Source organism: Jaculus jaculus, chromosome 19 (assembly GCF_020740685.1).
Source record: "Jaculus jaculus isolate mJacJac1 chromosome 19, mJacJac1.mat.Y.cur, whole genome shotgun sequence".
NCBI lineage: Eukaryota > Metazoa > Chordata > Mammalia > Rodentia > Dipodidae > Jaculus > Jaculus jaculus.
Genome location: NC_059120.1, coordinates 57,562,734 through 57,585,757, shown reverse-complemented (window position 1 = coordinate 57,585,757; position 23,024 = coordinate 57,562,734). Strand labels below are relative to the sequence as shown.

Sequence of the window (23,024 nt, the reverse complement as noted above, 5' to 3'; positions counted from 1 at the left end):
AGAGAGAGAATGGACATGCCAGGGCCTCCAGCCACTGCAGAGGAACTCCAGTTGTATGCACTACCTTGTGCATCAGGCTAACATGGGTCCTGGGGAATTGAGCCTTAAGCCAGTGTCCTTAGGCTTCACAGGCAAGTGCTTAACTGCTAAGCCATCTCTCCAGCCCTGCTTTGTTTTTTAAGTAGGGTATCGGTCTAGCCCAGACTGACCTGGGATTTACTATGTAGTCTCAGGCTGGCCTTAAACTGACAGGGATCCTCCAAGGTGTGCACCACCACGCCCAGCTTCTTGGCTGTTGTAAGGAGTGATTTTATTATAAATACTGATGCTATGACATAAACCTACAGTACTTGTTTTCAATTGTTTTGTCCAGATAATTTTTCTTTCTTTCTTTCTTTGAGAGCAAAAGACAGAGAGAGAAAGAGGCCGATAGATAGGTAGAGAATGGGCGCGCCAGGGCCTCCAGCCACTGCAAAGGACCTCCAGACGTGTGCACCCCTTGTGCATCTGGCTAACGTGGGTCCTGGGGAATCAAGCCTCGAACCAAGGTCCTTAGGCTTGGCAGGCAAGCGCTTAACTACTAAGCCATTTCTCCAGCCCCAAATAATTTTTCATTTTGTTTTCAAGGCAAGGTTTCACTCCAGGCTGACCTGGAACTCACCTTGACCCTCCTACCTCAGCCTTCTGAGTGCTGGGACTTGTTTTTGTTTGTTTGTTTGTATGTTCGTTTTGGTTTTTCGAGGTAGGGTCTCATCCTAGTCCAGGTGACATGGAATTCACTCTGTAGTCAGGGTGGCCTCAAACTCACAGTGATCCTTCTACTTCTGCCTCCTGAGTGCTGGGACTAAAGGTGTGTGCCACCACGCTCAGCTTATTGGAACTTTTTAATGATAAATATGTAGAAGGGTTTGGCTTTCAAAAAGAAAAAGAATAAGCCAGGGGTGGTGGTTCTTGCCTTTCTTCCCAGTGCTGCAGTGTTCAGGAGGTGGAAGGAGGAGGATCAGAAGCTCTAAGGTACACCTGGCTCCATAGAGTTCGCAGCCAGCCTGACTGCATGAGACCTTGTGTGAGAAAAAGAAAGAGAAGGGGCTCGAGATGGCTGAGTGGGTAGAGCGTGTGCGGCTCAAGGTGGAGGGTCTGAGTTTGACTCTCAGACCCCATGTAAAAATCCAGAAGCCATGGTAGGCTTCCGTAATCCCAGCATGCTGATGGCAAGATGGGAGGCAGAGACAGGAGACATTCCCAGCAAAGAGCAAAAACGAGACTCCAGGTGAGGTGGAAGGCTGAGGACCAGCCTGAAAAGTGGCCCTCGGGCCTCCACACGCACACTGTATAGCACATGTGCTCCCACACTCAAACACAAACGCATGCATGATACACACACAAACATGCATGCACACACAAATAAATAATAAAAATAATTTTAAAATATGCTGGGCATGGTGGCACAGGCCTTTAATCCCAGCATGTTGAAAAGCCAAAATTAAAAGCAAAACTAATTTTAAAGTAAAGAAAGAGTGGGTAGGAAGAAGGAAGGGCAGGGAAGCACAGTTCAAGAGGCAGACTTCTGTCTGCAAGCAAGCCCCTCTAACCACTGTGCAATCCTCCCAGTCCCCCAGACTTCTCTCTGAAGGAAAATGAACATGCAGCGTGCGGAGTGAGAAGTTTCCTGGAGTGGAGTCATGGCAGCCCTCTTGCCTCAGCCTCCGCGTGTGAAGACCACAGATGAGAGCAGCTCGTCTGCGCAGACCAGGCCGTGCTCTTTGCTTCCCTTCCTGTGATCAGGCGGCCCCCCAGCAGTGGCCTTTTTCTCCTTTCGTTTCTTAGGGAAGGAGCTGCCATTGTGCGTTCCCGAGTCCTCCAGTGTTTCCCCAATTCATCTGTCGTTGAAGACGATGGCGAAGGGCTGCTGAGGTCTGGCTCTGCTGCAGGTACGGCTGTGCTGGAAGTCACTGCTGTAGAACCTTTTGGAGTCAACCAAACCACCATAATGGGGGTTCAGGTGAGTTCAAGAGCCTACTAACGCATAAATAAGCGTGAGGTGGAGCTCAGTGGTAGAGTGCTTTGATAGCATGTACAAGGCCCTGGGTTTGAACCCTAGCACCTCAAAAAAATCCAAATAAACCAGGCGTGGTGGTGCACGCCTTTAATCCCAGCACTGGGAGGTAGAGGTAGGAGGATTGCCATGAGTTCAATCAAGGCCACTCTGAGACTACATAGTGAATTGCAGGTCAGCCTGGACTAGAGTGAGACCCTACCTCGAAAAACAAAAAATAAAATTAAAAACTAAATTAGGGCTGGAGAGATGGCTTAGAGGTTAAGCACTTGCCTGTGAAGCCTAAGGACCCCGGTTCGAGGCTCGGTTCCCCAGGTCCCACGTTAGCCAGATGCACAAGGGGGCGCACGCGTCTGGAGTTCGTTTGCAGAGGCTGGAAGCCCTGGCGCGCCCATTCTCTCTCTCTCCCTCTATCTGTCTTTCTCTCTGTGTCTGTCGCTCTCAAATAAATGAATAAAAAAATTAAAAAAAAACAACTAAATTAAATTTTTTAAAAAAGAGCTCTTTCCACCAGGCACGGTGGCACACTTCTTTAATCCCAGCACTAAGGAGGCAGAGGTAGGAGGATCACTGTGAATTAAAGACCACCCTGAGACTACATAGTGAATTCTAGGTCAGCCTGGGTTAGAGTGAGACCCTACCCTTAAAAAAATAAACTGAAGGGCTGGAGAGATGGCTTAGTGGTTAAGCGCTTGCCTGTGAAGCCTAAGGACCCCGATTCGAGGCTCGATTCCCCAGGACCCACGTTAGCCAGATGCACAAGGGGGCGCACGCGTCTGGAGTTCGTTTGCAGTGGCTGGAGGCCCTGGCACGCTCATTCTCTCCCTCTCTCTCTCTCTCTCTGCCTCTTTCTCTCTCTGTCTGTTGCTCTCAAATAAATAAATAAATAAAAATAAAAGAAAAAAATAAATAAACTGAAGAGAGCTCTTTCCTACAAAAGAAAGATACCACGGTTTTCATCGCTACTTATAACCCTTGAGAGTGGAGTCCGCTCTTTTCCTGAGCAGTCTCTTTGTACTAGTCCTTGTGTCTTCCGCAGGTGGCACCGGTGACATACCTCTGGCTGAGCAGCCACTCCAAGCTGTACACAGCCCAGGGAAAGACCCTGTCAGCCTTTCCTTTGGGCATGTCTCTCACCTTCACTGTTCAGTTTTATAATAGCATTGGAGAGAAGTTCTACACCCACAATACGCAGCTTTATTTGGCTCTGAACAGGTATGGAAGTCAGAGGAATGTTGTTGACACTGTGGTATAAATAAGCCAGTATTATTTAAAAAATTGGGGGGGGGGGCCTGGAGAAATGGCTTAGTGTTTAAGTTGCTTGCCTGCAAAGCCAAAGAATGCACATTTGGCTCCCCAGGACCCATGTAAGCCAGATGCACAAGGGACACACACATCTGGAGTTCATTTGCAGTAGCTGGAGCCCCTGGCAAACCCATTCTGTCTCTCCCTCTCCCTATTTTTCTCTCTCAAATAAATAAAGAAAAAAAAATATATATATATATATATATATATATTTTTTAATTAGGGGCCGGACATGGTGGTGCATGCCTTTAATCCCAGCATTCGGGAGGCAGAGGTGGGAGGACTGCCGAGAGTTTGAGGTCACCCTGAGACTACACAGTGAATTCCATGTCAGCCTGAGCTAGAGAGAGACCCTACCTCAAAACACCAAATAAAGGGGCTGGAAAGATGGGTTAGCAGTTAAGGCATTTGCCTGCAGTGCCAAAGGATGCTGGTTTAATTCCCCAGGACCCACATATACAAGGAGGCGCATGTGTCTGGAGTTCATTTGCAGCAGCTGGATGCCCTGGTGCACCCATTCTCTCTCTCTCAAATAAATAAAAAAATATTTTTTTAAAAAAGGCGTGTGCCACCACACCCAGCTCATTTAAAAAAAAAAATTATTTCTTGGGCTGGAGAGACGGCTTAGCGGTTAAGCACTTGCCTGTGAAGCCAAAGGACCCCGGTTCAAGGCTCGGTTCCCCAGGTCCCACGTTAGCCAGATGCACAAGGGGGCGCACGCATCTGGAGTTCGTTTGCAGTGGCTGGAAGCCCTGGCGCGCCCATTCTCTCTCTCTCCCTCTATCTGTCTTTCTGTCTGTGTCTGTCGCTCTCAAATAAATAAATTAAAAATTAAAAAAAATTATTTCTTATTTATTTGAGAGAGGGGAGGAGGAAGGAAAGAGGCAGACAGGGAGAACGTGCATACCTGGGCCTTCAGCCACTGCAAACTCTAGACGCATACACCACCTTGTGCATCTGGCTTACGTGGGTCCTGGGAAATTCAACCTGGGTCCTTAGGCTTCACAGGCAAGCACCTTAACTGCTAAGCCATCTCTCCAGTCCATAAAGCAGCATTTTATAGCAGTTCTAATAAGTTCCTCTTACATTCTGAACTTGCAATCTGATCTTTATTTCTTTTCATAAAATTAAAAAAGTGAGCCAGCAACCATGTTTATTGTTGCTCAATTTATAATAGCTGGGAAATGGAACCAGCCTAGATGTCCCTCAACTGATGAGTGGATAATGAAGATATGGCACATTTATACAATGGAGTTCTACTCAGCGTTAAAGAAAAATGCAATTATGAAATTTGCAGAAAAATGGATGGATCTGGAAAGGATTATACTAAGTGAGGTAACCTAGGCCCAGAAAGCCAAGCGCCACATGTTCTCCCTCATATGTGGATCCTAGCTACAGATGATTGGGCTTCTGGGTGAGAAGGAAAAAACTCAGTAGCAGAGGCCAGTAAGTTAAAAAGGAGACATAAAGGGAAGAGAAAGGAAGGGAGGAGGGTACTTAATAGGTTGGTATTGTATATATGTAAGTAGAATGTTTGAGATGGGGAGGGGATATGATGGAGAATGGAATTTCAAAGGGGAAAGTGAGGGGGGGAGGGAGGACACTACCATGGGATATTTTTTATAATCATGGAAAATGTTAATAAAAATTGAGGAAAAAAAAGAATAAAGTCAAATCAGGTCAACAACAAAAAAAAAATAAGAGTGTTTTAAAAAAAAAAAGAACAGCCGGGCATGGTGGCACACGTTTTTAATCCCAGCACTGGGGAGGCAGAGGTAGGAGGATCACTGTGAGTTCGAGGCCACCCTGAGACTACATAGTGAATTCCAGGTCAGCCTGGGCTAGAGACCCCACCTCAAAAACAATTTAAAATAAAATAAAAGTAAAAATAAAAACGAATACCAGGGGGCTGGAGAGATGGCTTAGCGGTTAAGCACTTGCCTGTGAAGCCTAAGGACCCCGGTTCGAGTCTCGGTTCTCCAGGTCCCACGTTAGCCAGATGCACAAGGGGGCACACGCGTCTGGATTTTGTTTGCAGAGGCTGGAAGCCCTGTCACGCCCATTCTCTCTCTCTCCTTCTATCTTTCTTTCTCTCTGTGTCTGTCACTCTCAAATAAATAAATAAATAAAAATTGAAAAAAAAAAGAATACCAGGGATTATGGTGGTATATATTGCTAACCCTAGTGCTCAGGAGGTAGAGGCAGGTGGATCAGAAGTTCAAGGTCATAAATTTGAGGCCAACCTCAACTACATGAGACTCTTGTCTCAAAAAACTAACATAAAAAAATGTTGCAGGCTCGAGATGGCTTAGTGGTTAAGGTGCTTGCAAAGCCTAAGGACTCAGGTTCAGTTCCCCATGTGGCACTTATATAATGGAGTTCATTTGCAGTGGCTGGAGGCCCTGATGTGCCCATTCTCTATCTGCCTCAATCTTTTTTCTGTAAAATAACTAAATAAAATAAGAATTTTTTGTTTGTTTGTTTGTTTGTTTTGTTTTTCGAGGTAGGGTCTCACTCTAGCCCAGGCTGACCTGGAATTCACTATGTAGTCTCAGGTTGGCCTCAAACTCACGGCAGTCCTCCTACCTCTGCCTCCCAGCGCCGGGATTAAAGGCGTGCACCACCACGCCCGGCTTGTTTTTTTTTGTTTTAATATTGCTATTGCAGTGAAGTGCAGTAGGGTCTCTCCCTGCCGCAAAATTGGCTTTTATGTATTATCTCATCATAGAACTTGTGATTTCATTTGCTTGTGACCCATCTGGCTATGTGGCCCGGCAGTCGTCTTGCCTCAGCCTCCCAAGTGCCGGCGTTGCAGTAGTGTGACGCGGAGACCGGTCCAGACAGTGTTCTTGTCGTGCTGGCCCTGGAGCCAGTGTCCTGTGTGTGCCTGCCGACTGACCATTCAACCAGCGAGCTGCACCTCAGCCGTCCTTCTCAAAGACTTCTTCCCTTCCCATCCACCTGCAGAGATGACTTGCTGCTGATTGGACCAGGAAACAGAAACCATACGTATACAGCCCAGGCTGTGAACAGAGGGGTGACAATTGTGGGGCTCTGGGACCAAAGACACCCCGGCATGGCAGATTACATCCCTGTTGCTGTGGAGCATGCCATTGAGCCAAACACCAGGGACGTCTTTGTTGGGGACGTCATCTGCTTCAGCACTCAGCTCGTGGACCAGCACGGTTGGTACATGTCCCCTTCTCAACCACACTACCAGCTCTAGTGAGAATTTACAAGTGCACATAATCCCTCGGGATTTCCCCCATGACCTGGAACTCAAGGGCACCTGTGAGGAAGAAAATACTTGTAAAAAAATTATTCTATTTAAGCCGGACATGGTGGTGCACACCTTTAATCCCAGTACTCGGGAGGCAGAGGTAGGAGGATCGCCATGAGTTCGAGGCCAGCCCGAGAATACATAGTGAATTCGAGGTCAGCCTGGGCTCGAGTGAAACCCTACCTCAAAAAACAAAAAATAAGTAAATAATGATTCTATTTATTTATTTGAGAGAGAAAGAGGCAGATAGAGTGAAAGAATGGGAAGCACCAGGGCCTCTAGTCACAGCAAACGAACTCCAGACCCACATGCCACCTTGTGCTGGATCCTTTGGCTTTGCCAGCAAGCATCTTAACCACTAAGCCATCTTTCCAGCCTGAAAATAGTTTTTGAGTATTTCATTGTTTTTTACATTATGCAACATCATGTTACTTGGTTTCGGTTTAATGACCTTTTCTCTCTATAGCTGATTAGATTAGTAACACTAAATGCCTCCTGAACATACAGCTCTATATTATATAATGTGGGATACTGTGTCTTTTTCTTTTTTTTTCTTTTTTTAAATTTTTTATTTATTTATTTGAGAGTGACAGACACAGAGAGAAAGACAGATAGAGGGAGAGAGAGAGAATGGGCGCGCCAGGGCTTCCAGCCTCTGCAAACGAACTCCAGACGCGTGCGCCCCCTTGTGCATCTGGCTAACGTGGGACCTGGGGAACCAAGCCTCGAACCGGGGTCCTTAGGCTTCACAGGCAAGTGCTTAACCGCTAAGCCATCTCTCCAGCCCCTGTGTCTTTTTTCATTCCCTGCCTGTGAAAGAGGGGACTGCTAAATTAAAGAATAGTGAACAATGAAATATAAGGAAGAAAAGAGAAACAAGGCTTTCATTCTAAGAATCAAGTAAATTACACTATTCTGGGAAGCAGTACTTAAAACCTAGTGTCTACTGTACCTGTGTAATAGGCTTGGCTTATAACAAGCTAAACTACTTGTGATCCACAAAGCATTTCTGTGCTAAGAAGTATGGGATGCAGCTCAGGCGGTAGAGCATCTGACCAGCATGCCTGATGCCCTGGCTCCAGTCCTCCAGCACCACAGAAAACCAAGTGTGGTGACGCATACCACAATCTCAGCCCTTGCGAGGCGGATGCAGGAGGATCAAAAGTTCAAGGCGGGCTGGAGAGATGGCTTAGTGATTAAGCGCCTGGCTGTGAAGCTTTAAGGACCCCGGTTCAAGGCTCGATTCCCCAGGACCCACGTTAGCCAGATGCACAAGGGGGCACACGTGTCAGAAGTTAATTTGCAGTGGCCAGAGGCCCTGGGTGCCCATTCTCTCTCCCTCCCTCTCTCTCTATCTGCCTCTTTCTCTTTATCTGTCATTCTCAAATAAATAAATAAAATTAAAAAAAAATTTTTTAAAGTTCAAGGCCACATATGGCTACATATGGGGAGATCTGGTTCACACAAAACTCCAGTCCTGGGACTGATTTGCAACTACTACTGTCTAACCCAATGCCAGTGAATTAAATCTGCCTTTAAATTGATAATAAGAATTAAAAATCCTGGGTTAACCAGGCGTAGTGGCACACACCCTTAATCCCAGCATTTGGGAGGCTGAGGTAGGATTGCTATGAGTTTAAGGCTAGCCTAAGACTACAGCCTGGGCTAGAGTGAGACCTTGTCTTGGAAAAAAAAAGACTGGCTGGAATGATGGCTCAGTGGTTAAGGCACTTGCTGCATAGCCTAACCTGGGTTCAATTCTCCAGTACCCATGTAAAGCCAGATGCACAATGGCACATGTCTGGAGTTTGTTAGCGGTGGCTGAAGGCCCTGGCTCGCCCATTTTCTCTCTCTCTCTTCTCTTTCTGCTTGCAAATAAATAGATAAATATATTAATAAAAAGAAAATAATAAGCCGGGTGTGGTGGCACATGCCTTTAATCCCAGCCCTTGGGAGGCAGAGTTAGGAGAATCATTGTGAGTTTGAGGCCAGCCTGGGACTACAGAGTGAGTTCCAGTTTAGCCTGGAATAAAGTGAGACCCTACCTCAAAAAAACGAAGCAAGGAAAGTAAGGGAGGAAAAAAACAAAACAAAACACAAAAATGGTTAAAAAATCCTGGCTGGAAGCCGGGTATGGTAGCATATGCCTTTAATCCCAGCACTCAGGAGGCAGAGGTAGGAGGATCACTATGAGTTCAAGGCCACTCTGAGACTACATAGTGAATTTCAGGTCAGCCTGAAAGCTAGAGTAAGACCCTACCTCAAAAAAAAAAAAAAAAAAATCCAGGCTGGACAGATGAGATTGCTCAGTGGTTAAAGGTGATTGCATGCAAAACTTGCTAGCTTGGATTCAATTCCCTGGCACCCAAGTAAAAGACCCTGGCATGCCCCTACATACACATGTGTGTAAATGAATAAAAATATTAAACATAACACAGACAGCTATATTCTTTTTTCATCCATTTATTTTTACTAGCGTAACAAATAATCAGGTTTTATTATGTTGTATTTCATAAATAGTTTTGTTTCCCTTCTTCCCTCTTTTCACCCTTCCCCCTACCTTCACTCTTGAAAACAGAGTGATTTTGATGCTCTACTGACCTGGAATTTGAATGAAGTAGTTAAGAGTGGTTTATAGCAAAGAATACAGCCAAGTCCTTTCTTTTGCCTTTTCCTAGGGGAACCTGGAATGTGGATGGTTTCTGCTGACAATACTCTACAGATAGACAATGTCACTGGAGTTGCAGTGGCCAGGAGCCCAGGAACTGCCACAGTTTTTCATGATATCCCTGGAGTAGTGAAAACGTATCGAGAGGTAAACCCAACTCCATCTCATTTGAAGGGAATCCTGACCATTTTATAAAGATTGCCACTCATGTGGTACAGCCCTGATATTAGCAACAGTCTAAGAGACTCTGCCTCTGTAAGAACAGCAGAAGAGAGGAGAGAGAGGGCTCAGCAGTTAGGGTGCCGGCCTGCAAAGCCTAATGACCTGGGCTAGTTCCCCAGGACCCACGTAAAGCCAGATGACGCATGCATCTGGAGTTCTCCTGCAGTGGTCAGAAGCCCTGGCATGCCCATTCTGTCTGTCTTCTCTCTATTCCTTTCTGCTTGCAAATAAATAAATAAATAAATAAATAAATAAATAAATAAATAAATAAATAAATGAAGAAGAAGAAGAAGAAGAAGAAGAAGAAGAAGAAGAAGAAGAAGAAGAAGAAGAAGAAGAAGAAGAAGAAGAAGAAGAAGAAGAAGAAGAAGAAGAACTGGCAGAGCAGTGCAGTGGGACAGCTGACATTCGGCCCCAGCTCTGCAGTTGAGCACAAGCCACACCACCTGAACACACTGCAGAGACACAAGCAACAAACAAACAAACATAAACTAAGCCAGCTGTGGTGGTGCATGCCTTTAATCCCAGCTCTGGTGGGGGGGCGCGTGGGAGGCCAAGGTAGGAGGATTGCCATGAGTTTAAGGCTACCCTGAGACTACGTAGTGAATTCAACCTGAGCTAGAGAGAGACTATAACTCAAAAATAAATAAATAAGCAAACATAAACTCAGTCCAGCTCTATTTTAACACTGCCTTCACATACCTCCCTTCCCTCTGAGCCTTTCCAGCCCATCTTAACACCATCAGCCTGATTTTTGCCCAATAGTAGATTCACTAACTTGGACAAAACAGACTCTTTTTTTATTTTTTTGGAAGTAGGGTCTCACTCTAGCTCAGGCTGACCTGGACTCCACTATGTAGTCTGATGGTGGCCTTGAACTCATGGCAATTCTCCTACCTGTCTACCTCCCAAATGAATCCTGGAATTAAAGGCGTGTGCCATCACACCCGGCCATTTTTTTAATTTTTATTTTTCATCTATTTGAGAGAGAGAGGCAGGCAGGCAGAGAGAGAGAGAATGGGTATGCCAGGGCCTCCAGATGCATGCGCCATGTTGTGCATCTGGCTTACCTGGGTCCTGGGGAATTGGACCAAAGTCCTTTGGCTTTGCAGGCAAGTGCCTTAACCACTAAGCCATCTCTCCAGCCCCAGAAACTTTCTTTTATTCTTTTTTGAGGTAGGGTCTCATTCTGGCCCAAGGTGGCTTGGAATTCACTATACAATCTCAGGGTGGCCTTGAACTCACAGTGATCCTCCTACCTCTGTGGTATTAAATGCATATACCACCACACCCAGCTAGTTTTTTTCCCCCATATCCCTTTGAAAACATACCATTCAGTTTCACAATACCACCCAAGATGACACACTGGTTGACTAAGTCATATGTGCTGAAGATGATGGGCTTCCTGAAACCCTTATGTGCGTCATGATTTGAAGGCTTTGCTTGATCTGGGGCTGGGGGAAGTGGCTGGAAATGTTACTCTCTAACCTAGACACTAGGTAACAGTGAAGACTTTGAGGTGTTTTTGTTTTTTGGAGTTTTTTTTCAAGGTAGGGTCTCACTCTGGCCCAGGCTGACCTGGGATTCACTATGTAGTCTCAGTATGGCCTCCAACTCTCAGTGATCCTACCACCTCTGCCTCCCGAATGAATCCTGGGATTAAAGGTGTGCCACCACACCCAACTGTAGTTTTGAGTAGGGCCAGGAGTAGGAAAGGGCTCTACACCAGATCCAGATGTTTGTGCAGACATGCACGCTCTCTCTCTCATACATATCATGCACGCATGAGCTCACACATAAATAATTTAAAAATTAAATATTATTTATTTGCAAGCAGAAAGAGAGAAGAAAGACACAGAATAGGTGCAACAGGACCTCCAGCCACAGCAAACTACAGAGCCATATACCACTTCTTGCATCTGGCTTTACCTGGGTACTGGGGAATCAAACCTAGGTCCTTTAGCTTTGTAGACAAGTGCAATCTCTCCAGCCCCCCCCCCACCACCACCAAAAAAAAAACTGAGTGGGAGCCAGGTGTGGTGGTGCACGCCTTTAATCCCAACACTTGTGGGGCAAGGTAGGAGGATCACTGTGAGTTCAAAGCCACCCTGAGACTACATAGTGAATTCCAGGTCAGCCTGAGCTAGAGTGAGACCCTACCTCAAAAAAACTGCCCCGGCCAGTGGGGAGTCGAACAAAGAAGCGAGGTGAAAATCAATATGAATGAAACAAGGCAAACAGACACAAGAAGGAGACCATGCTAGATGTTTGTCACGGCCTCGAGAGTTTATTCTTACATGTAGGTTTATATAGGGTTGTAGGGGGAAGGGGACGTGGCCAGGGCAAAGAGTTGTCAGGAAACCTAGAGGGGATGTAATTAGGTGTTCATCTAATCTTGCCTCACTGGCTTAACATCCTGACTGCACCAGGCTTCACATCCTGACCATAAACTGGCCTTTAGCAAAAGATAAGCTTCTGTAAGCAGCCTACTGACCGGTTCCAGAAGTACCTAACAGAAAGATGGATGGACCAGCTTTCTGAGTAATGAGTCAGTTTATGAACAGGCCCAGGCAAAATGGAGAGGCTTTTGCTGTATGGCTCCCAACAAAAACAAAAACAAAACAAAACCTGAATGGGGTAGTGCACAAGGTAATGACAGCCATTGGGAGGTAGAGGCAGAGGGATCGGAAGTTCAGGGTCATCCTTAGATACATTTTTTTTTTTTTTTTTTTTTTTTGGTTTTTCGAGGTAGGGTCTCACTCTGGCTCAGGCTGACCTGGAATTCACTATGTAGTCTCAGGGTGGCCTTGAACTCTCAGAGATCCTCCTACCTCTGCCTCCCGAGTGCTGGGATTAAAGGCGTGCGCCCCAACGCCCGGCTATCCTTAGATACATATTGAGTTTGAGGCCAGCCTCAATCATCCCATCTCAAAACAAAACATTCTCTCAAAGGTAAACAGATTTTGGTTCTCAAGTATGTCAGAATGCAGAGCGTCCTTTGTATTTAGGAGAAGCAGATGCTCTTGGTCGAAACAGAATGCGGGTGAAGATGGAAAGGATCAGATTCTCCTTTATGTCCACATTTGGTAGGTTTATTTACTTATTTGCTTGTTTTTCGAGGTAAGGTCTCACTCTAGCCTAGGCTGACCTGGAATTCACTGTGTAGTCTCAGGTTGGCCTCGAACTCACAGCAATCCTACCTCTGCCTCTGGAGTGCTGGGATTAAAGGTGAGTACCAACACGCCTGGCTTCAGATTCTCTTTCTATTTGCTGGCAGGTAGTGGTCAATGCATCATCAATATTAACACTCGGTTATGACCTTAAGACTCACCTCACCAACACACCCAATTCAACTGTTTTTAAACTCTTCATCAGCACTGGCAAAAGTGATGTCAATCTCAAAGGTGAGCTTCTCTCTATTTAGGTCTCAGTGATGGTGTCCATTTGTCTTTTTTTTTTTTCGTTTTTCTTTTCCAAGGGGAATTCACTATGAGTCTCAGGCCAGCCTCAAATTCTTGGCGATTCTCCTACCTTTGCCTCCTGAGTGTTGGGATTAAAGGTGTACACCACTACATCTGGGTAAATTTTTATTTTTTTAAAGATTTATTTTTAATCCCTGAGACTACATGGTGAATTCCAGGTCAGCCTGAGCTGCAGTGAGACCCTACCTTGAAAAAGAAAACACAACAATTAATTAATTTTATTTCTTTGAGAGAGAAAAAGGCAGTAAAGAGAATGGGTGTGCCAGGACCATCCAGCCACTGCAGATAAACTCCAGAGGCATGGGCCACCTTGTGCATCTGGTTTACGTGGGTCCTAGGAAATAGAACCTGGGTCCTTAAAATATTTTTTAAATATTTTATTTTTATTTATTTGAGAGAAAGAGAATAGGTGCACCAGGCCCTCAGGTGCTGCAAAAGAACCCCAGACACATGCCCCACGTTGTACATCTGGTTTATGTGAGTCCTTCAGCTTTGAAGGCAAGCGCCTTGCCACTGGGACATCTCTTGAGGTCCCCCCCCCGTTTTTATTTTTAAAATTTGTTTTTTTCTTATTAACATCTTCCATGATTATAAAAAATACCCCATGGAATGCCCTCCCTCCTCCCACATTCCTCTTTGAAATTCCATTCTTCACCATATCCCCTCCCCACCTTTTTTTTTTTTTTTTTTTTTTTTTGAGGAAGGGTGTCACTCTGGAATTCACTAGGAAGTTTCATGGTGGCTTTGAACTCACGGCAATCTTCCTACCCTCTGCCTCCCAAGTTTGAGGCCACCCTGAGCTATAACAAGACCCTACCTGGGTCCTTAGGCTTCTCAGCCAAGTGCCTTAACTGCAAAACCATCTCTCCAGCTTTTTTTTTTTTTTTTTTTTTTTTTTTAGGTAGGGTGTCACTCTGTCTAGCCCAGGCTGACCTGGAACTCATTCCGTTGTCCCAGGTTGGCCTAGCACTCATGGCAGTTCTCCTACCTCTGCCTCTCAAGTGCTGGGATTTCACACACGCACTACCACATCTCTCTTACTACAAATCCTCGTGACAGTTATCCACCTTTTGCTTCTTAGGGTCCTGTACCCCTAATCAGGCTTTGGCCATCACCACAGTCCTTCTTCCAGAGACCCTCGTGCTGTGCCACGTGCAGTTCAGTAGCACCTTGCTGGACATCCCAGCAAGTCAGGTCTTCCATGTCCACTCAGACTTCAGCATGGAGAAAGGTAGGATCCTCCAACTCATGATTTCCTGCTTTCTGTCTCTGTACAATTTTTTGTTTCTTCGTTTTTCGAGGTAGGGTCTCACTCTAGCTCAGGCTGACCTGGAATTCACTGTGGAGTTTCAGGGTAGCCTAGAACTCTTGGCGATCCTCCTGCCTCTGCCTCCCGAGTGCTGGGATTAAAGGAGTGCATCACCACGCCAGGCCAATTCTCACTTTCTTACTGAGTTCAAGTTACTTCTTACTTTGGAGCCTTTTTCAATTAGTTCCCCCCCACCACCACCCAGGTATGGTCTCTCACCAAGGCTGACCTGGCACTTCCTCTGTAGACCATGCTGCTCTCAAACTCACAACAATCCTTGTAGCTCTGCCTCCTGGTGGAGGAGACTGAAGGTGCATATCACCACACTCAGCAGCAAGCTTTTCTGATACAGGCTTTTATGTATCCCAGGCTGGCCTTGAATTTCCGATCCCCCTGCCTGTACCTCCCGAGTTCTGGGATTATACACATGTACTACCACACCCATTTTATGCAGTGCTGGATTTCAATCCCCAGATTTCATGCGTGAAGGCTCCAACCTGAGCGACACCCCCAGCTATTTTTAACAAGCTGAAGTTGAACACATGATCGTGGAACACCTGTTTTTTCTATAATGTACTGTTTTTTACTGGATATTTATTTTTGGTTTTTCTTTTAAAAAAAAACAACAAAACACTGTATTTGTTTGCAAGAGGAGCAAGGAGGAGGTAGAGAATGGGCATACCAAGGCCTCCAGCCACTCTGCAAACAAACTCCAGACACATGTGCCACGTTGTGCATCTGGCTTACATGGGTCCTGGGGAATCAAACCTGGGTCTTTTGGCTTTGCCATTAAGCACATTACTGTTATGCCATATCTCCAGTCACTTTTTTTTTTTTTTTTTTTTTGAGGTAGGGTCTCACTAGCCCAGGCTGACCCGGAATTCATTATGTAGTCTCAGGGTGGCCTGGAGCTCATGGTGATCCTACCTCTGTCTTTCAGATGCGCCACCACGCCCGGCTGTGGTCAGCACTTCTTATAAATGTGGGTTTGTTCTAGGTCCACAGTCCAACCAGACTGTTGAGGAAACTGGGCAAACAGCCCAGCTCACGATCAGTCAACATCTCTAAACATTTCTTGTCAGTATTGGGCACCTGCGCTGTGCAAGCCAAAGGTGCACCAGGAAGAGGAAACCTTGTCACTTTGCATCAAGAGGGAGGATTCCATGGTTGTATGAGTAACTTCAGGGCAAGTTATGTGTCAGAAATTTAGCATCTCACAGCATTATCTCAGAAAAGCATTTCGTAAGACCCCTAAGAAATAGTCCCACAGTTCACCCCCATCCCATACTCCATGCAAACAAGGCATTAGAGGAGGCAGGTGTGATAGTATGAGTTCAAAGCCACCCTGAGATGATAGTGAATTCCAGGTTAGCTTGGGCTAGAGTGAGAGACCCTACCTGGAAAAAAAAAAAAAGTGCGCCAGGGGCTGGAGAGATGACTTAGCAGTTAAGGTGCTTGCCTGCAAAGCCTAAAGACCTATGTTCAATTCTCCAGATCCCACATAAGGCAGACACACAAAGGTGAGACAAGAGCAAGGTCGCACATGCCCGCTAGGTGGCGAAAGCATCTGAAGTTCAGTTGCAGTTGCTGAGGCCCTGGCATGCCATTCTAAAATTGTTTTTTGAGGTCTTGCACTAGACCAGGATCCTGGTGGGGGAGGGAATGAACAAATGTACCAATATTCAGAACTGAGTTCATTTTCTTTTCCACTGAATTTGCATGTCACCATTCCTCCTTCCTATCCTACTTCATTTTCTCAGTAGTCTCTTCCTTTCCAGGGGTCTATGTTTGTGTAATTGAGGCTCGGCCGAAGTCGGAGCTGACCCAAGCCCTCAGCATGGCAGACACGTCCGTCTATGCATGGGCCACGCTGGTCAGTGAAAGGAGCAAAAGTGGAGTGCCAAGAGTCCTCATTCCCTTCATCCCAGCCTTTTATGTTAACCAGTCAGAACTGGTTCTTGATCAGAAAGGCACTGTGGAGATAGGAGTCCTGGGTGTGGACACAGTTCTGGAACACCTAAAGGTCAGTCAGCAGCTGAACCAGACTGCGCTGGAGAGCAGGGACTTGTCACCACCTCCCAGGGCTGCTGTACACGCAGCAGCCCACTCTTCTCTGGCCCCTCTCTGGGAAAACACTTGTGCTTACAGACTATGGGAGCTCAAGGCCAGCCTGGGCTACATGAGACTGTCATTAGAAAAAAAGATACTTTTTTGGTTTTGGAGGCTTCACTCTAGTCCAGGCTAGCCTGGAATTCACTATGTAGTCTCAGGCTGGCCTCAAACTCACGGTAATCCTATCTCTGCCTCCCAAGTGCTGGGACTGAAGACATGCCGACACACCCAGCAAAGGCCTAATTTTAAATTTTCTGGTCTTAGTCTTTCAGCTCATCTTCCTTATCCTTTATGCCTCCAAGCTGGTGAGGAAGTTCATGACTTGTCAGTTGACTTGCAAGAACTTTAAATCTTGGAAATTCTTATATTGAAATTTTGACCTGTTGGTACAACAGTGATTTTCTTCTTTCAAACAAATGATGTCTTCTCTTAGGTCTTCTCCAGCTCCCCCTTTCTAGCAGTGTTTGACCACAGGCATTCTACCTTTGTGCCTGGACTGGCTGTCTACCTGGTGAAAGCTGTCAACTTCACTGCTTTCCAGCACATGAATTCACCTCTGTTCATTAATGTTTCTTGTGCGCTCACCAGGCAAAATGAAGTTGTGGTAGTGAAAACTATGAAGGATAAATCTAGTGCAGGTAAGCACTGTACACCTGCTTATAATCTACACACAGAAAATAAAACGTGTTTCCACAATTTGTGGGAAAACATTTGGCTATTTGGCCAATCAGCAGTGAAGGTGCTTTCCTACAAAACTTAATGGCCTGGGTTCAATTCCCCAGTACATGGATCTGGAGTCTGTTTGCATCAGCTAGACAATGGTACCCATTCAATGTTCCTCTGTGCTTGCAATTACAAAAAAAAAAAAAATGTTGGAGCTGGAAAGATGGCCTAGCAGTTAAAAGCACTTGCCAGCAAAGCCAAAGGACCCAGGCATGACTCCCCAGGACCCATGTAACCAGGTGCACACATCTGAAGTTTGTTTGCAGTGGCTGGAGGCCCTAACACACCCAAATAAATAAAGTTAGAGATCAGAATCTGAAATCAAATGAGCAGTGTCACAAGTATGAACGTGGGCTAGGTGCACTGGAGTGGTTCCTGCGTCACCTAAGACCCAGGGGCTCTGCAGACAGGAGAGCAGAAAGGACCAGACCTCATCAAGTTGGAGGTGTTAGGGTTTGGGACAGGACAGTCAGTCCAGCCCAGCGACCACAGAAGCACCACCATGTCCCGCACGCTATACTCCTACACCAGCACTAATTGTCACCTGACTGTTCCCAAGTGCACCAATGGGTACAGAAGGCACCCCGAGTTCTCCTGGGTGTGGTTTTAATGTTGTCACCTTGTCTGTTGTGGCAACACACAGGTCAATGTGATGATGCAGGCGTCTCCAAACAGCTCACTGGTTCTTACCAGGCGTTCCTTTTTACTGTCTGTGTGCTGCTGGCGTCAACAGCTCTCATGTTTCTAGGTAAGGAGTCCTTATACTCTGCATGGTAGACTTTGACTTACACTGACCTTTAATTATTTTATTTTTTGTTATTTTCATTTATTTGAGAGTGACAGAGAGAGAATGGGCATACCAGGACTTCCAACCACTGCAAACGAACTCCAGACGCATTTGCCCCCTCCTGCATCTGGCCTCAAACAGGGATCCTCAGGCTTCACAGGCAAGAACTTAACCGCTAAGCCATCTCTCCAGCCCTTACACTGACCTTTTAATCTCTCACACACTAAACAAGATGAGAATTAGCTGTGGTAGCATGAGCCTCCCTACCCCAATCACCTAGTACATTCATGTCCTCTTCAGGGGCTGGGGACACGCGCGCGATCCATGGTCAAACATTCAGACCTCCAGAGCCAAGGGCTACTGGAGCACACTTGTAATCCCAGGGCTAGAGATGCAGAGACAGTTAATCCTTGAGGTTTGCTGGTTCGCCTAGCTCCACGGCACAGCTCATGTCTAAAGACTCCCAAAATTAAGATGGAGAGGGCTGGAAAGATGGTTCAGCAATTAAGGCACTTGCTTGCAAAGCCAAAGGACCCAGATTTGATTCCCCAGGGCCCATATTAGCCAGATGCACAAAGTGGGGCATACGTCTGATGTCTGTTTGCAGCAGCTTAAGCTCTGGTGCACCCATTCTAACCAAAAAAAAAGAGAGAGAAAGAAAACAAAGTGTTGCAGGGTGTGGTGGCACAGGACTGGGTAGACAGATACAGGAGGATCACTGGGTCCAAGGCCAGCCTGGGCTCAAAACCCTACCCTGAAAAAAAAAAAACACAACCAAGTATCAACAAAGTGTTGAGGAGCAACATACTAGACACTGCAAACACATCATTCAAGTGGAGACCACTAAGCTACTACTGCTCCCATGCCCAGAGAAGACTCAAACAACACTGTCATCTTCCTGTCTGACCTGACCCATGTTCCAGCCCAAGGTGAAATACCTCTAAAATGTTAGGTTGGAATTAAAAAATAAAGCCAGGCGTGGTGTCTCATGCCTTTAATCCCAGCACTTAGGAGGCAGAGACAGGAGGATCACTGAGTTGGAGGCCACCCTGAGACTCCATAGTTAATTCCAGGTCAGCCTGGATCAGAGTGAGAGGCTACCTCGAAAAAAAATAAATAAAACAAACACTTCTGTGGTGATAAATTATCTTTGTGTAGAGTCATGTGGCACTAATTTATACACATCCTCTCACATAGTTTAAGTTGTCTCTAGACCACTTGTTAATACCTAAAATGTAAGTGCAACAGTTGTTCTGTATTGTTTAGGGAATGACAATAATTTCCCTAGATCCAGAGAGCTACTAACCTTATGAACCACTTTTTAACACTTCAAGCTCATTTTAGATTGGACTTTGAGGCCTTCCTCCAATGAAGGCCACACTTAAGCCTTTACGGCGTCTCCTTTTTTCCAGCATACAATGCCTTCCTCAACAAGCTGCAGACTGTTCCAGTTGTCTACGTGCAGACCACAGCCCCACAGCCAGGTAAAGAACCACTGTCCTCTCCTTCCAGAGGTGCAGACACGACGCGCAGGCCTGAATTTATTCACCTTTGGCTCCCTCACCCTCCTTTTCTAGGTTCTCACAGCACACGCTCCCCTCACCTCGCGGGCCCACAACCTCCACCGGCACAGAGTCGGCTACAACACTGGTTATGGAGCATAAGGCACTAACCAAAACCTGACCAAGCTCCCCTTCACTGTAGGGAGTGGAAACCCCTAGTCTGCACAAGAAGCCAAGCAACAAGCTCTACCAAGGCTCCAAAACAAGGGTTCGGGAACTGTAAATAAAGACCTCAAGGTGTTTAAATTGAAAGTGGTATGCTGTTCTAAAAATTAACTCTAGCCCCGGGTGACCTGGAATTCACTATGTAGTCTCAGGGTGGCCTCAACTCACAGCCACCTTCCTACCTCTGCCTCCCCAGTGCTGGGATTAAAGACTTGCGCCACCACACTCAGCTGTATCAAGCTCTTTTTACTCAATCCTAGATAGAGAAAAATGTCCCAAATGGGACTTCTTGGTTCCCTGGCCATTTGTTGGCCCTAAATAACTCTAGTGGTCCAGTCTTCCGCGTCCCTCTGAATACTCGGGCGGGGACGTCCCATTAGTTAAGCAAGACGGCAATACAATATACCCAAAACGTGTTTATTGGGATCATTTCCCATTCATCTTGATCAAGCTGCCGTTAGTGCTGCTTCCTCCTGAAGGAACATCCTAGAAGGCAAAGGTTCATAGGTCACCTGACGTCAACTTAGTTACCCTGTATGCCCCACCCTAGCCCATAAAAGTTACCAGGTATCAGCAATTCATCCACAGAAAGCTGCACCTCTGGTCTTCTCAACTCCCATGGGATAGCCAGTTACACCCAAGTCTCATACAATCACCATTACCTCGAGCCAACTGAAACCCCATTCACCAGAACTCAGCCACTACAGCTTTGACATGAATGCAACTTCTGCTAGTACCTACCTTTAAAAAAAAAATGCCAGAATCCCACCTCCTTTACCCCCTTAACTCCTCTTAACAAGCTCCTAAAGCAAAAACACAATGTAAGACACCTTTACCTTCTGTGAGCCTTGCTTTTCCTCCTGTAGGCTGGCAGAGGACAGTGGAGCAGCCGACACACAAAACTACCGTTTGTGCATGGCTGAAGACCGTGGTGATTTTATAGCATCCTGAGAAAAAGAGAACAGCAGCCAAGGTGGGCGTGGTGGCTCACGCCTTTAGCCCAGCGTTCAGGGGGCAGAGGCCAGCCCGGGGCAGCTACGGAGCGAGCTCCAAGGCGGCGGGGCCGCAGGGAGACCCTGCCCAACCGCGTCTCTGCACCCCAGCACTGCGCACCACCGAGCTCACGCTTCCCTTCCGAAACGCCGGCCTCCGCCGGGCCTCCCGCACTCCACTTCCGGGAGCGGCGGGCTCGAACCGCAGCCCGGCCCGCGCCCCTCCTCACCTGGGCACTTCACGTCCATGAAGTAGGAATTGGGGCTCTGCACCAGGCGCTTCTTCTTGTGTTTCCTCTTCTCCTCCTCTGGAGAGGGGTGAAGCAGATCCTTGGCGAGCTAGGAGGGCGGCAGACAAGACGCCTAAGCTCAGGGGCCGCCGGGCGCTCGCCCCGCGCCGCCCGTCTCTGCGCAGCTGGGCCGCCGCCATCTTATCTGCTTCCCGCTGCCCGCCCGTCCGTCCCGCCGTCCCTCCGTGCGAGCGGCCCCGGGAGCCGCCCTGGTCCCCGGGGGAAAGCGCCACGAGGCGCGGAGAGCAGACGCGGCCCGTCGGGGACCCGAGGGAGGCGCGCGGGGGGCGGAGCGGGACCTCCGCCGACACCCGGGCCCGAGGAACTCACAGGCATGTTCTCGCAGGGAGGTCGTCACCGCCGGAAAGGAGCGAGCGCCGAACTCCGGCTACTTATATCCGGTACCCCGTCGGAAGTGACGCGGGCGCCTTGGTCCGCCATCGTGGGAAGGTCCTGCTCTCCCCATGTTGGTCCGCGGTAAGGACGCGACGCGGTCTGCCATTTGTAGAAGGTCCCTAAGGGGTACTTCTCTCCAGGGAGCGTCGCCATGTTCAGAATGTGTCAGTGGGATAAAAGGAACGCTAACATTTTTGACATCTAGTGCATAATAAATAGGAGCAGCCGACGGAAACACCAGACAAAGAACAGAAGTAGAACTTCTAAATATTTTTTTTAACTTGGGGCTGGAAAGATGGTTCAGCGGTTACCTGCAAAGCCTAAGAACCCAGGTTCAACTCCCCAGAACCTACATAAAACCAGATGCACAAGTAGCAAGCCAGATACGTCTGGAGTTTGTTTGCAGTGGCGAAAAGCCCTGTCATGCCAATTCTATCTGCCTCTTTCTCTTTCAAATAATTAAATAAGATAATTTTTTAAAAATTGGAGCCAGGCTTGGTGGTGCACACATTTAATTCCAGCACAGCACTTGGGAGGCAGAGGTAGAAGGATCACCATGAGTTCAAAGCCACCCTGAGACTACGTAATAAATTCCAGGTCAGCCTGGGCTAGAGTGAGACCCTACCTCAAAAAAATAAAAATAAAAAATTAAGGGTTGGAGACATGGCTTAGCAGTTAAGGCACTTCCCTGCAAAGCCAAAAGACCTAAATTCATTTCCCCAGGACCCACATAAGCCAGATGCACAAGGTGGCACATGCTTCTGGAGTTTGTTGCAGTGGCTGGAGGCCCTGGTGTGGACATTCTCTCCTCTCTCTGCCTCTTTCTATTTCTCTTAAATAAATTAATTAAAATATTTTTTAAGTTTAGCCAGGGCCTGGAGGAATGGCTTAGCAGTTAAGGTGCTTGCCTGCAAACCAAAGGATCCGTGTTTGATTCCCCAGGACCCATGTAAGCCAGATGCACAGGCGATGCATGTAACTGGGGTTCGTTTGCAGTATCTGGACGCCCTGGCACTCCCATTCTCTCTCTGTCTCTCTCTCTCTCTCTCTCTCTATCTGCCTGTCTCTCTGTCTCTCAAATAAAAATAAAATAAAATATTCAGCCAGACGTGGTGGCACATGACCTTAATTCCAGCACTCAGGAGGCAGAGATAGGAATTCCCATGAGTTCAAAGCCACCCTGAGACTACATAGTGAATTCCAGGTCAGCCTGGGCTAGAGTGAAACCCTCGGAAAATCAAAATAAATAAATAACTCTTGGGCTTGAGAGATGGCATAGCAGTGACCTGAATTTGATTCCCCACTACCAATGTAAAGCCAGATACAGATTGTCACATGCATCTTGAGTTCATTTGTAAGGGCTGGAGGACCTGGTGCACTCTCTGTCTGTCTTCTCTCTCTGACTGATTGAAAATAATGGAGGCTGGAGGGATGGCTTATCAGTTAAGGCATTTGCCTGCAAAGCCAAAGGACCCAGGTTCGATTCCCCAGGACCCACTTTAGGCAGATGCACAAGGGAGTGCATGCATCTGGAGTTTGTTTGCAATGGCTGGAGGCACTGGCACGCCCATTCATTCTCTCTCTCTCCCACCCTCTTTCTCTGTCAAATAAATAAATAAGTATCAAATATTTAAAAGAAATGGAAAAAAGAAAAGAAAAAGAAATCTTGTTAAAA

The 23,024-nt window shown here is 46.8% G+C and overlaps 2 protein-coding genes across 2 annotated transcripts in view; one reads left to right on the top strand and one right to left on the bottom strand.

The window, feature by feature from the left end:
* Nup210l (nucleoporin 210 like) overlaps nucleotides 1–19,616 on the top strand; it is a 76,716-nt gene extending 57,100 nt beyond the window's left edge. The window contains exons 28-38 of the mRNA XM_045138011.1: nucleotides 1,828–2,002; nucleotides 3,096–3,271; nucleotides 6,329–6,546; nucleotides 9,320–9,456; nucleotides 12,809–12,935; nucleotides 14,095–14,244; nucleotides 16,101–16,345; nucleotides 16,868–17,072; nucleotides 17,801–17,905; nucleotides 19,357–19,428; nucleotides 19,522–19,616. Of these exons, the coding sequence (XP_044993946.1) occupies nucleotides 1,828–2,002; nucleotides 3,096–3,271; nucleotides 6,329–6,546; nucleotides 9,320–9,456; nucleotides 12,809–12,935; nucleotides 14,095–14,244; nucleotides 16,101–16,345; nucleotides 16,868–17,072; nucleotides 17,801–17,905; nucleotides 19,357–19,428; nucleotides 19,522–19,616 (1,705 nt within the window). The remainder of the gene's footprint in view (nucleotides 1–1,827; nucleotides 2,003–3,095; nucleotides 3,272–6,328; nucleotides 6,547–9,319; nucleotides 9,457–12,808; nucleotides 12,936–14,094; nucleotides 14,245–16,100; nucleotides 16,346–16,867; nucleotides 17,073–17,800; nucleotides 17,906–19,356; nucleotides 19,429–19,521) is intronic.
* Nucleotides 19,617–20,074: 458 nt separating this feature from the next.
* Rps27 (ribosomal protein S27) lies at nucleotides 20,075–21,316 on the bottom strand. Its single transcript, XM_045138785.1, has 4 exons — nucleotides 21,284–21,316; nucleotides 20,894–21,002; nucleotides 20,508–20,618; nucleotides 20,075–20,157 (listed from the first exon to the last, which is right to left on the bottom strand). The coding sequence occupies exons 1-4, from the start codon at nucleotides 21,287–21,289 to the stop codon at nucleotides 20,129–20,131; spliced, it is 255 nt and encodes an 84-aa protein (XP_044994720.1). The 5' UTR covers nucleotides 21,290–21,316; the 3' UTR covers nucleotides 20,075–20,128.
* Between the last annotated feature and the right edge of the window lie 1,708 nt (nucleotides 21,317–23,024).